Genomic DNA, 14,583 nt, shown 5'->3' with positions numbered 1-14,583 from the left:
AGAATAGCGATTGAGGTCTGTGACTCCAACAGAGAGGTGGATGGTCTGTTGGATATAGTCAGTGCATGATCAGACATCACTCAGCCCATTGAAAATAGGGGGGGGGGGGGGATGCGGGTGCAAAATGCAGCGGAAATACTGTGGCCAGAATACGTTTTCACATAAGAACGGGTGACACAGAATAGACACGGTCACTACAGAGATGAAATATCACACGGTCCTCCCACCTACAGCAATATTTTAATGAGTATTAAATGGTCTCTGGTAAATGCATGCTTGCGGCTTGCGTAATACCGAGCACAGTGTAAGCAGACCTAGCACCATTGCTCCAATAGCCACGTCTGACATTAACCACCGTGGCTACGGAAGCCCATGGGTACATATTTCTGATCATTTAATTTGAAAACGAATGAACATGTTTGTATTCAATTTCTTATATAGTGCACACATATTCCGCAGCGCTGTACAGAGAATATTTGACCATTCACATCAGTCCCTGTACACACACACACATTCTAAGGTTAATTTGGTGAGAGCCAATTGACCTACCAGTATATTTTTGGATTGTGGGAGGAAGCCGGAATACCAGGAGGAAACCCACGCAAGTACGGGGAGAATATACAAAGTCTGCACAGTTAGGGCCATGGTGGGAATCGATCCCATGACCTCAGTGCTGTGAGGCAGTAATGCTAACCATTACACCATCCATGCTGCCCCAGTATCCTACTGGGACCACAGTCCCAGCGCTTGCCGGTCACTACACCAGTGGTTTCCAAACTTTCTTGAATCAGAGCATGCTAGATCATAAGCATTTTTTTTGAAGGCACTCGTAGTCCAAAAGTTTCTTACTGATAATACAATAATTTTATATAAAATGTATTAAATCAACTAAAGTATGCTTAACAGTTACCCTTTGGATCAGTTGTATGGTGGAGGACAAAGTTATGGTTCCAATTGGCCTCCTAGTTTATGATTGGCAGCCACCAGCTGTGGTGTTGCCTATCACTTTGACTGGTATTGTATGCACTGGTTCCAGTCTGACATGTGGCTGTAGTAGACCCTGAATGCGATTGTCTGCCTAGATTACCCATCATTGAGTTTGGTTCTTCTGATTTCTACCAGATGAGATTGCGTGGCCAGAGGGGGAAGATTGTCTGCCGGCCGATGCCCAGGATCTCATCTCCAATCTCCTCAGCCAAAACCCCCTGGAGCGTATGGGAACAGGTGTGTCCTCCAGCAGTCCTCCTGTAACCCTACCTGCCAGATCTGTACGCTGACCCATCCTCTTTTACAGGGGGAGCATTTGAGGTCAAGCAGCACCAATTCTTCAAGGACCTGGACTGGAACGGGCTGCTTCGGCAGAAAGCAGAGTTTATCCCCCAACTGGAATCTGAAGATGACACCAGTTACTTTGACAGTAAGGAAATGGTGGCGGACTATTCATTATCGCAGACTGTTCACGATTCTTCCATTTGTAAATCATACATTGCCCTAGGCGTGCAACGAACATCGCAGCTTACTGAGCCCGGTCTGAGCGCCACCGCCGATTCCCCCCGGTGACATGCGAGGGGGTGTGTAACGAAAACGCATCCCCTCGCATGCCTCCGCTGCAGGAGAAATCCTGCGATGGTCGCCAACCATGGAATAATGTATCCTGCCTTCGCACATAGAAGTCAGTGGAAACTGACTTTTATTTGCGTGTGCCTGGACATTGCGGGCGGCTGACATCCTGTGACATCAGCCGCTCGCCAGCGTACCCATGGGAACGCCCATAAAAAACTGGGCATTCCCAGCCCGCCCAATGCAAATCGCCAAAGCCATTCACAGGGGGGGGGGCTTTACATGCGCAGTCACCTCCAGATGTTGTGAAACTACAAATCCCAGCATGCCTTGCCACCATTTTAACACTACCTTATAGCAAAACTGTGGCAAGGCATGCTGGGATTTGTAGTTTCACAACATCTGGAGGGCCGCAGTTTGAGGACCCATGCTCTAGATCAACCAGAATCACCCTCTAAGTGTGTGTGTGTGTGTGTGTGTGTGTGTGTGTGTGTGTGATTGCATACATGTATATACACAGACATGTTGACAAGGAAAAGCGTGATGTAAACCTACACGCTGACGTGATGGCAGTGATGGGGGTGATTGCTGCGTTCACTGACATGTGAGTAGGGACATGCGTGCTTGTTACCTGTCCCCATATAACACTGCAACATATGGTTGATCACACAGCTCGCTCAGAAAGGTACCAGCACATGGACTCTGAGGAGGAGGATGATACCAATGATGAAGATCGCGTGGAGATCAGACAGTTCTCTTCCTGTTCCCCCAGATTCAATAAGGTAATAATATCGCACCATCTGCTTCATTTAACTATTAGAGCCTTCATACATTTACATAGTGGGGGGGGTCACTGTGCTCCAGATAGAGATCCAATGTTTCCACCACTGGTGCTGTAGAGCAGTTCTTGGACCCAACGCTCGGGTATTCATGGATTTCTGGCTATGAAAGCCTGTGGGATAATTACTCTCCTAGCAAAATCGGGGAAAGCCCCATACATACTAAGCAATATTACAAACGACATTGCACATTTTGGCTTTTCTTGGCCATGTCGTTTTGTAAATATCTTAGTTTGTAGCCTCAATATTGTTACCGATGTCCTCTGTCATCTGTACTTGAAGCTCAATTTGACTATATCATGAACGACGAGGGGCCGGTGAGGTCACTGAACGATACACTGAGCGATGTATCGCTAGCCCTGGAGTTCTAGGGAAATCAGCCGTGCATAAGCAAAGACATCCAAAAAACATGCAATGTTGGTACATGAGGCCTGGATTTAAGAACCTCTGCTATAGCGGTAACTTTGTTTCTTTCACTCCACGAAGTGAGATCTCCCATCTCTACGGAGCTGCATAATACAGGAAGCCTTATTCTAATGCTGGGTACACACCAAAACGATTTGGGCCCAATCCCATCCATCTGGATCCAATTCAGACCGATTGGATGCAGATTGGGTCAAAATCGTTTGGTTGGATCCGATTCCGATCCTACCTGCTGCAGGTAGGATCTGTATAAGATCCATTCATCTGAATACGTTTGGGATCGGATCTTATGCAAATTGTATGCAAATCGGATCACACAATTTGCATACGATTTGCATCCAATCCAATTTTTGCACCGAGTAACCGATACGAGCGGATACCACATGGATGTAACCCCCTCATTCCTTAACCTCCCAGGTATACAGCAGTATGGAGCGTCTGTCCATCCAGGAGGAGAGGGTGCCGCCTCCAACAAAGCGTAGTCTCAGCGAGGAGAAGGACGACAAGTTAGACGGCTTGGGGGGGCTGAAGCACAGAGACCGGGGCTGGGTGATTGGATCCCCCGAAATGTAAGTTTCCGCTTTTATTGCAAAATGTTGAAAGATTTTCAGAACGTTTTAGTGACTAACTAATTCAAGAATGTAAACAATTTCAGGGTTTCCAGTTAATAAGTTACCAGATAATCTGCCGTATGTCAGTACCTCCTCCCACGTATATTGCAGAAGACATAGAGACGTATTTGAGTATGCATTTTCTGTTGTGCACATATAAGGCTTAGGCTGCATTCCTTTAATTTTTAGGCCAAGGTTGATTAATTTGCTAAAACATATGGCTGTAATTATAAACTCTTATTATAGGGTTACATATTATAATCACTCCTAGTAAAACAATTATTTTGCAAAGAAAGCAAAGTATTATTAATTGCAGATACCGAGTGAACCCTTCTCACTTGATCTATAGTGCGGATAGTGCTGTCTCCAATCTGCACATCTTCTCTGTTGTAGCCTCCGCAAGCGCCTTTCCGCCTCCGAGTCTTCGCACACCGAGAGCGATTCCAGCCCTCCCCTCACCGTGCGGAGACGCTGCTCCGGCCTGGTGGACATGCCGCGCTTCGCCATCACATCTGATGAGATTCGGCACAGAAGTGCATCAACGCCAACCTCGTTCCCCTCAGAGGGGTCCGGGCTTCCCCTTTTGCATCAGCCTGTGGAGCGAGAACTGAAACTGGACGAAGATTCGGTTGCAACTACACCATCGTCAACCATCAGCAACATCAGCAGCTCCACAACACTGACAGGTAATAACCACGGTATTAGCAGCCTGTTTCCTTCATTCCTTTCATTATTTAAAGTCCTAAAACTGATGATTTAGAAGTAACATTCATTCTCAGAAGGGACAACGTGAGCCGGGGACAATCCCATGTCTGCTGCCCACTATTTGATGCTGCCAGTCTGGTCTTTACGTCGACCACTAACGGCACAATGGCGTGGAGTTAGCTGAGCATCAGTTCTCAGGCGTCACACCAAAGGCCTGGTAGCGAGATGCTGATTCCTTCTATAAGGATTTGACGACATCCTGAATCATTTTGAAAACCTAGAAAACTGACCTCCACGAGGAGGCGTGAAGGATGTGTATATTATCATTGAATTCCATGAAATTCTTCAATAGGATGAGTTGATTTACAACCTCCACTCACTGTTCCCTGTGATTTACAGCCGGCAGCGCGGCCGATGCCTCCGATATGAGCAGCAACATTACCCCTGACTTCACCACCCCAAATGCAATCAGCGACTTGGCTGTGAGGAGAGCCCGCCACCGACTGCTATCAGGGGACTCGGGAGAAAAACGTGCCTCCAGGCCCATCAATAAAGTGATCAAGTCGGCCTCAGCCACTGCCCTCTCTCTAATGATCCCCTCTGGTATGGAAGCCAGTGTTTGTTCCCCTATTGTATATTCTCCCAGATTTATTTTCCGCTCCTCCTCACCTCGGGAGGGCGCTGTTTGCAGAGTGTCATTTTATAGAGGGGTGTTTTCCGTGAGATCCCATGGCCCATAGCCAGATGTTCTTTGGAACTTTATGATAGGGACTATAATAGTAATGTTTCTTTTTCCTTCCAGATCATCATATTTGTTCTCCTCTCGCGAGCCCAATGTCTCCACATTCCCAGTCCTCCAACCCTTCCTCCCGAGACTCCTCCCCGAGCAGGGATTTCTCTCCCGCTGTCTCCCACCTTAAGCCGCCAATCATCATACACCGCGCTGGGAAGAAATACGGCTTCACCCTGCGAGCCATCCGCGTGTACATGGGGGAGAGCGACATCTACACTGTTCATCATATGGTCTGGGTGGGTATACTCCTTCTCACCACGCTCTAGGTTATTCAAAGGGACCTTCATGCCATCTATGTGTAACATATAGCGGTTTTAAACCAAGATTCAAGTAGCTTTTATTTTTATGGGCATAACTTTTTGCATGAAGCGTTGCTTTAACCGTTCTATATCAGGGTTCTAAACTTCCCCGGACATTTGTTGTGTTTCATTTATAGCATGTGGAAGAGGTCGGTCCTGCCCATGAGGCCGGTCTGCGAGAAGGTGACCTCATCACTCATGTAAATGGAGAACCAGTCCACGGTCTGGTCCATACAGAAGTTGTCCAACTGATACTGAAGGTATGCAGATACATTCATCAACATCTAGAATGAAGCTGGGTACACACTAGGTGACCGGTCCTGCGTATCTGACCAAGATATCGGGCACATCGTCGAGTGTGGACCTGCTATGTGGCTGACTGTGCGTGCTCCTGCGCAGCATCAGCGACTACATCCGTTAGCTTTGCGTGCAGGGTTGATGGAAGACCTCGCTAGCAAGGGCCATGCTGCTGGCTACAGCAGTGTTGACCCCTGTCAGTCCACAGCTGCCAGCATTGGCAATTGTTTATGCATTTTACTGATGCCTGGTCCCATCACCCGCAATGTCACTGGGTACCCACGTTGTCTAGTGTGTATCCATCCAAAATGCCATGGGAGTAGACATTAGAGCAATGTAGAGCCAGTTAGTCCATTAGACTGTTTACAAGTGTAGCCAATAAGAACACTGACAAGTCCAGAGTAATGTGCATTTAGTGTTAACCCTTTCACAAGGCTAAATCAACATGTTGCCAGTCTGGCCTGTAGAGGGGTCACAGTGTTAGAGCAGCTGCAACCAGTTAGAAGGTTTAAGTGCTTTACAAAACTTGAGAAAATCACAGCCAATCTGAAGTTCAAGCCTTGACAAGACTTAAGGCAATTGGACCATAAGAATGTAAACAAGATCAGAACCAGTAGGGACTTTTAGGCTGCGTCTAAACATTGCCCTTTTTACATGTCCCTTTTAAAGGGACCTGTTTGGCATGAAGGAGCCTGCACATGTAAATCTATGGCTGCATCTACACATTGCGTTTTAGCAGGATGCAGTTGAACAGGAGCTGTCTTACTCAAGAGGCCGTATATACAAATGCCTGCTGCATCCAGTTAAACAGGATCTTGTTCAACTGCATCCTGCTAAAAGGCAATGTGTAGATTCAGCAATAGAATATTCACAGTACTAGAACCAACATTAAATAAATCTGACCAGTCACAAAAGTTAACTCTAGTAGAAAAAGCTAAATATATATAATTATCTGCTATGGTCTGGTCTGTCCCCAACATGTATGCGTATTGGGAGGTAAGAGACCCCCGCCGTTCAAGAGCTCCCACTGCAGTGACAAACCTGCATCAGGTACCACTCTGCACCAGAAAGGGTTAAGAATACACAAAGGGTGAGGGTCTAGGGCAGCCATCAGACCTAGGTGACCCTGCATATGCCACATCTGATATACTATACTGTATCAATGTAAATAAGTTTCCATGGCCTTCGCAGCCAATTGCGGTTTTTTAAAAGCGACTTCCACAGGGTTTAAGGTGAAACCTTGCCAGCAGTAGTTAAGGGGAGGCAGAAGCTAGGAGACATTGGAGCTCTTTCTCAAATATTGAAAATGGGTGATACTGTGATGGCATTGGGAATCAGAGCCTTTTATCTGCCCCCTCATTCCATCCATCAGCATCTACTTCCATGCAAGTAAATCGGGTTCTGTTTTACAGAGCGGGGGCAAAGTGTCAATTTCCACTACTCCTTTTGAGAACACTTCAATCAAAGTTGGGCCAGCGCGGAAAGCCAGCCACAAGTCTAAGATGGCTCGTCGCAACAAGAAGACCAAGAGCAAGGATGGGCAGGAGAGGTGAGCGAAGGACACACAGGAGACGTGGAGTTGAGAATAGAAAGTGTCGTCATTACTACTAACTCTGCATTCATCACTAACTGACACATTCCACAGATCCAAACAGTGGTGAGAGCTGCTCAATCAAACTAGTATTCTACTAACTGACACATTCCACATGTGGCCTAGAAAACATGACCTTTTGGTAGATCTCGAGGACTGATTTGGCCACCCCTGATCTAACCCCTGTCCCCTTCATATCACGGCGGATTATTTGGTTAGATAAACGCACATAAAAATGAATGTGCTTATGTGTAAAATTAGTGTTTACTCTAGGAGTGACAGTGGGCAGGGCCCCCGGGGGGGCAGACCTGGCCTGCCGACGTCACTGCTGGGGGCGGTCCCAGGCCGCCGATGTCATGAAAAGGGCGTGCTCAGGCTGCCGCCGTCATGAAAGGGGCGTGCCCGGCCGCCACCGTCATCAAAGGTCTACGGCGACGCTGGGCTTCCCCGTGAGGCTTTTTTAGTGGGGCGCTGCGAGAGGGGCAGGGCGCATTTTGCCCTTTAAAAATCGGGCAGGGCACAGCGCCCCGCTAAAACAGCCTAGTGGGAACACTATAAATAATGAAAAGGCCATAATAATAATAATAAAAAAAATCTGAGTAAATAGTCCATTAAGGCTACAAAAAGGCCAGACTGCCTTCTGCTTCAATGTCATAACCTTGTAATTCATTGTTACATTCAGTGATACCTCTGATGGACCATGGGAATTAGGAATCAAAAAATCGTAAATACTGGAGCATGGAATGCTGTTCCCATCTAAGGTGCCTATACACTTGTCCAATTTGGGAGGATTTCACTCGATCCCCTGCACAGCAGACCAGAGCTGGAAGTTGGACCTGCTGTACGTCGTACCTCCGGCTCGCCCCACTCCTGGTGGCGGGGCGCGGGATCGCGTGTGAAAGGATCACATGCGATATGTCCCAGGCGGCTCAAGGGATACATCGCAGTAGTGTGTGGGCACTTAAATGCCGGACACCTGAATATGAAGTGTAAACACTAAAACATAGCAATAACTGCAAAAATATGCAAGGTGCCGTGTACAGTACAAAAGAAACGACTTGCTGTGTACACACGGTGAGATTTTGACTATATAGTCAAAATCTAATCGAAAGGACATTGAACGGTTTTCAGCCAAAATCGCTGGTCACTGATGAAAACGATACACTGAGCAATATATTGCTGAGCAATATTGCCAGTACATTAGCGATTTTAAGCCAAAATCGCTCAGCGCCCAAATAGCACCGTGTGTTCACAGCTTTATGCGATTTAAAAAGATCAAATGTAAAACTCCACATATGACTAAATCTATAATAAAATAACTAAATCTGAAAGTATTTATCCATTTGCAGCTCCACTCAAATGAAAAAAGGTTTTTTTTTTTTTTATTATTTTCTGTCATTAAAGCTTTAATGGGTGCTCCAATATAAAACACCAACATGCACACTTCAGCTTTACCCTTGTTAAAGTCATAATAATTAGTTTGATGTTTTTATCGCCATGCGATTTTTGCCCCCTATGCGATGAAACATTGTTTAAGCACCCAAATGGGTGCTAACAATGTTAAATGCACCCCCCCCCCCCCCACTATAAACGTGAACCCAAAGTGTGGCGAGCCCGCGTGGGGCGGCGGTACGCGTCCTCCGACCTTTTCATACCCCCACTATCCACGTCGGCGTGGAGTTGAGAATAGAAAGTGTGGCGAGCCCGAAGCGTGGCGAGCGGACGCGGATACCTTCACAGGTATCACGTCCCCACGCGGGCTTCACAGGTATCCACGTCCCCTCGCGGGGCTTGCTGCGCTCGCCACGCTTCGGGCTCGCTGCGCTCGCCATACTTTCTATTCTCAACTCCACGCCGATGTGGATAGTGGGGGTATGAAAAGGTCGGAGGACGCGTACCCCCGCCACTCACGGGCTCGCTGCGCTCGCCACGCTTCGGGTTCACGTTTATAGTGGGGGGGTGGCGTGGGGGTGCATTTAACATTGTAAGCACCCATTAGGGTGCTTATACAATTTTTAATTGCATCGCATTGTATGGCATTGTATGCCATATACAATGTCATACAATTTTAATATTGTATGACATTGTACAATATCACGCGATATCGCATGCCTTATGGTATGCGATGCGATGGGCACCGCTATAATACACAAGTACCCTATTTTCTTTTGCCTTTACCACAACGTTTTACAGAGTTCCCAGCTTTTTGTGTTTGCACTTCATATTTCTGGTCCCTCATTCAAAGTACATGGAATAAGGCACCTGCAACTAAGAGCAAGTTGCTGGGTGCAAATATAGATTTTTGGAATTGCACTGTGTTTACCTGGACTATATAAAGGTTGCATTTATAGTTCCATTGCTAGAGAATGCTGTACTAGTATAAGGTAACAATGGGAATTTCTCTGAAATGTGACTCTCTTCTTCAGTAAGAAAAAGTCATCTCTGTTTCGGAAGATCACAAAACAATCTTCGCTGCTCCACACCAGCCGCAGTCTGACCTCCCTAAACCGCTCCCTCTCCTCTGGAGAAAGTGTGCCGGGATCTCCGACGCACGTCTTGTCCCCTCGCTCTCCAACCCAAAGCAGCAGGTCTACACCAGACTCCGCACACTCAGGTAAGTTCGGCACGTCCTACTACTGTACATCTCTTTTGCAAGTTACTTTTTTTTAAAAAGGACTATTTCCAAGATTTTTGTTTTACTAGTCCCTTCTCCATATTTATGTCCTTTAAAACAGAAAAGTTTGCAGTTAGTGAGTTATTTTCTGTTTATCCGCTTTTTATACTGTACTCTAGGCAGATTTATACTGTCTACTCTAGGCAATTGCTGGACAACTCTGTTAGATTGCCTCCTGACTTGGTATCCTTGTTTTATTTGGTTTATCCATCTATTTTGCCCAATGGTTGTTAATAATAGAAAAACAACTGATTTAGTATTTTTAGAGTTAAACATGATGGACAGCACCAGGTGGGGTGGGACAGCACCAGGTGAGCTGCTCTCTCCCAGCCCGGCGGCACAGCAGGAGGCTGGGCTCACCTGGCGCCATCCTCCCTGCCTCAATCTGACATTTTGTCAAGTCTGATTGGGATTGTCAGAAACAGGGCCAAAATATGTCTGATTTTGCCGCGTCTCCATCAAAAGCAGGTGGATTGGCAGATATTCCGCCAATCCACCTGGTTTCCGACAGGTCGGAGCACTCAATCCTATCGGAAAATAAACTTATTGAATAGGTCGGAAACCCCTTTCGACCTATTTCATTCGGAAACTGCAGTCTTTCCGACAAGAAAGCCGTTCCAACAGGAAATGAATGGTCACTGGCACACTTTATATAGATCATTAATGTATAATCTTTATCTTCCCAATACTCATCTGTGTGTAGCTGTTGTGAGTTCTGGTATGGCCCATGTAACACATTTTTGTTTTTACTTTTCCTCATCAGTGGGTGGAAACTCATCTCAGAGCAGTTCCCCGAGCTCCAGTGTTCCCAACTCCCCAGCCAGCTCTGGACATATCCGGCCTAGTTCTCTACATGGGCTGGCTCCAAAGCTTCAACGGCAGTACCGGTCTCCTAGGAGAAAATCAGCTGGCAATATACCACTGTCCCCGCTGGCGCATACCCCATCACCCACATCCCAGTCCACCTCCCCACAGCGATCTCCCTCCCCGTTACCTGGACATAGTCTTGGTAACTGCAACCTTCTGCACTCCTTTCCTGTTAAGCTGCATTCATCCCCGCCCCTCGTCCGCCAGATTTCACGGCCCAAGAGTGCAGAGCCTCCCAGATCTCCGCTGCTGAAAAGGGTCCAGTCTGCCGAGAAGCTGTCTGGCTCATTGTCATCTGAGAAGAAGCTGGCTTCCTCTCGTAAACACAGCCTGGACATTTCCCACTCAGACTTCAAGAAAGAGTTGATGCATAGAGACTTAAGCCTGCAGTGTCTACCAGAGTCCATGAATGAAGGCACCGGAGGAAAGGTTGAAAAAGGAACACTGCAGAAACCATCTTCTCGAAAGCTTGGGGCCATTCGGCAAGACAGGGCGGAAAGAAGAGAGTCTCTGCAGAAACAGGAAGCTATACGAGAAGTGGATTCCTCAGAAGATGAAACAGATGATGGGTCAGAAGACAGCCAGGATGGAAGAAGACTGAATAGGTCATCATTTCACACTGACCAAGATTCTGGTTCCGGTTTCAGCGATGAGAAAGACTCCTTCCAAGCTCATCACAAGAGCAGAACAGATGATGACTCTTTCATGCCCCACATCTTCAGAAGTAGAAGTGAACCTAAAGGACCGAGTTTCCTGGCTCATGACTCCCCTTCTCCCAAGTTATCCACCTGTAAGTCTAAAACACTCCCAGATACGTACCTGGAATCAGCTGCTCAATCAAAAACTCTAGACCACAAAGCAAATGTAACATATGAAAACAAGGATGCACCCCCTATACCACTCCAAGAAGGCAACCAAGAGGATAGTCCTCAAGGCTTTGAAGTGCCACCTGGTGTTGTCATTCTTATAGCTGACCATGTGAAGCAACCAAGCAGCGGCACTTATATCCCAGAAAGTCTAGCGGAGCCTAAATATACTCAAGCTGATGTTCCTGAGAGATCCCCAACGCAGTCAGCACTGTCTCTTGTTGCCATTTCAGAACCTAACCCGGTACGCTGCCCCGATGCTGTTGTACAGTACGTGTCTACTGTCAGCGACCACGGACTGCAAAGACCTGAAACACAATGCACTTTACTAAACCATGATAACTCAGATCCTGGCAACACAGGAACTTTGTCCTTCTCCTCGGTGCTCAGTGACAAAGCTGCTGAGACTTCTCAAGTCACCAAAGTGGCCAAAAGTGTCTTGGGACCGGTGAAGCTTCTCGTGCCCGGAACCAGGGAATCCAGTGAGCAGTCGGAAACCAGGGAAAAATGTGCGAAGCAGAAGAGATCCAACATTTCACGGGTGGAATCGGCGCATGAGAACTTGAGATCAGTTTGCGCAGAGGGGATCTTCAGGACCTGCTCATCCCTCAATGAGTGCACTGTGCCCGCTATTTCCCAGCATGGGGACTTAACACCTGTCGCCAAGAACTCTGAGCTCTCACTAGATTTTGCTGCGGTGGATCCTAGACAGGTCACGCCAATGCACACTGACGCTGCCGTGAACTCCTGTTCCCCGAAAGCGGGAAATGAGGTTCAAGAGAAGAGAAGCACAGAGACTGTGAATAGCCCCCAGGACTGTCCCCCATTGAATACGCACGTACTGAAAAATACATAGCACGTCCCAGTTATATGGGCCGGGACTGCACTACCCACTAGGATGAGAACTGTACATCTCTATGTAAATTACCGTTGGGGATTTGTTTTTCTGGTTTCATGTTGGAATTTTTGCTTCGACATTTCTCTGCCAGCTGGAAGGGGAGGGATTGTACTTTTGGGTCTATGGAGTGATACCTCTCCCTGACACTGAGAGGGCTTCTGGACGCAGTGTCCTAGTGATACAGGGTGTTCTCCTCAATATTGGGGAGTATTCTTCACAGTCGCACATTAAAAATTCTTGCAAAGAGCAACTCTTGTCAGGAAACAATATTTCTTACGCACTTTTATGAGCAATATTTTTTTTTTTCTGGAATATTTCATTATAGATTTTTGGTTTCCTTTTTTTCCCACCCCATTTCAAATTCAACATATCCCATTGCTTAGCCTTGTAAGGCAATTATGGTCTTGTCTCCTGACTATCAACAGGAGTTCACACCCAGTACGTCCGGTTGGCACAATAAACAACATCATTTGCTTTTACTGCCTAGTTCTCCTGAGGCCAGCAATACTATCAAATACAATGTGACCAGCAGGTTCAAGTAGTTGATAGTCCTTAAATCATTTCTTGCTAATACACAGAGGATAGTCAGGGTCTCTGTGAAAACATTTTGAAAACCAGGTGCTCCCTCTTCTGGTGAAAATGTGTAATAGCTCAGTTCTGTTTTTTTTTTTTTTTTTAAGAATTTATTTTATTTTAAAATGAAAGGTACTTTGCAATGTTTACAATTTTATAGACTTTACTGGTGAACAGTGTCGCACAAGTATAAATAGCTCATGTAGTTGATTTGTAGTAGAGAAGATGATTGTGGTGACTGAAAGCAGAAAGAGTTGTCTAGCTAGTGTGAGACACTATTAGTAAAGTGTTATTCTGGGTTTACAGACGACAGTGTGGGTAGAATAGAGTCACTGGCTGTCAGCTTTGTATTCATGATACCATAGAGAACGACCCGCATAGAGCAATGTTAGAGTTGTTGGAGGTGATGTCTACGTCCATCCTGCAGCCCTTTCTGTTTTCCACCACCTAATGCCAGACTATATTGGGTCAAATACCCTTCTCCATACAGTGTTACAGGCCATCTGCTAGAGGCAATTTTATCAACCCTCTTTCAGTGGGTTGTATACAGGTGTTATCATCGTCCCTGTCCTGTATCAGTATTTATTACTTGCCATTGGCTGCAATTCAAGACCTGAGAAATATGTGGAATTTTCATCCGGAACATCTGAGGGCAGGGCGATCAGAAGCACAGTACCCCTCTATTATGACCTGCACAGCGCCCTCTATTGGCGGGAGGGCTGACCTGAACCAACCTCCGACAGTAGCAACGAAAACCTGTTTACTGCAATAGTGTGTACGTTTACCGCGCGCTGTGATCCGCGCAGCGCTCAGGGTTTCCTGTGGTGTCTCTCGTGAAGGTTCTTGTGTTTTTTTGTTTTTTTTACATATTTACATATATAAATATATATAAATATATTTTTTTCCATGAGCTAGTTGGATGTAGCACTAGGAGTGCAGATACATTTGTGGAGTTGAATGGTAGAATTGGGAGGAGGAGGGGGGGGGGGGGGGGGTCTTTTCTGTGGGGAAAAAAATACAAAAGAAGTTGTTACTATTTCATGAATGTTAAACTGAAGGAACTTGTCTGAGATCTGATCCTGTAGATGATGCTGGGACTTGTGGTTGTGTGACTGCGGAATGGTGCGGAACCTACACTCACTGCATCCAATAAACTGATTTTTGCTTCTCTCAGTCTGTTGTCGTCTTTCTCTAGTTGCTGGGAGAATTTTCTGCTTGGTGGATTAAAGTGTAAGCGGACATTACTACACTTTCTGTAGGGTTTGCCAAGGACCATCGATGATTCATAATCACCGATGGTTTTGGCTGACGTTGAATAGTTTTGCCATCGATAGGGGAGAATCAGATGTTTTTTCTCCATCGATGACGCAGAATAAACAAATAGGTTTTTTTGGGGTGGCGGTTTCTAAATTTTCCCTCAAGGTGCCAGGACACGGAGCAAACCCCTGGTACCTGTGAAGCCCTGCCCCCAGATTCTGATTGGCCCACAGCTATAAACTCCAGCAACTCCTTCTGCCTGGCATACTCCGACACTAAGCACCAGTTTGCCATTAGTAATAATATGGATATGACTCTGTGATCGGTTGT

The 14,583-nt window shown here is 46.4% G+C and overlaps 1 protein-coding gene across 6 annotated transcripts in view; it reads left to right on the top strand.

The window, feature by feature from the left end:
• Positions 1–14,169, top strand: part of MAST2 (microtubule associated serine/threonine kinase 2) — a 177,284-nt gene extending 163,115 nt beyond the window's left edge. For 5 of the 6 annotated variants that reach the window (XM_083157441.1, XM_083157439.1, XM_083157438.1 and 2 more), the window contains 11 exons: positions 1,123–1,224; positions 1,295–1,417; positions 2,233–2,342; positions 3,240–3,391; positions 3,827–4,119; positions 4,538–4,741; positions 4,941–5,167; positions 5,368–5,490; positions 6,940–7,076; positions 9,545–9,732; positions 10,556–14,169. In XM_083157441.1, the coding sequence (XP_083013567.1) occupies positions 1,123–1,224; positions 1,295–1,417; positions 2,233–2,342; positions 3,240–3,391; positions 3,827–4,119; positions 4,538–4,741; positions 4,941–5,167; positions 5,368–5,490; positions 6,940–7,076; positions 9,545–9,732; positions 10,556–12,381 (3,485 nt within the window). In that variant the 3' untranslated portion in view covers positions 12,382–14,169. The remainder of the gene's footprint in view (positions 1–1,122; positions 1,225–1,294; positions 1,418–2,232; positions 2,343–3,239; positions 3,392–3,826; positions 4,120–4,537; positions 4,742–4,940; positions 5,168–5,367; positions 5,491–6,939; positions 7,077–9,544; positions 9,733–10,555) is intronic. The other variant, XM_083157440.1, reaches the window with a different exon arrangement.
• Positions 14,170–14,583: the final 414 nt, after the last annotated feature.

This window comes from Crinia signifera, chromosome 8 (genome assembly GCF_055691185.1).
Source record: "Crinia signifera chromosome 8, ASM5569118v1, whole genome shotgun sequence".
In the NCBI taxonomy this organism is placed as follows: domain Eukaryota; kingdom Metazoa; phylum Chordata; class Amphibia; order Anura; family Myobatrachidae; genus Crinia; species Crinia signifera.
Note: the sequence above shows the minus strand (reverse complement) of the source record. Positions and strands in the feature narration are given on the sequence as shown.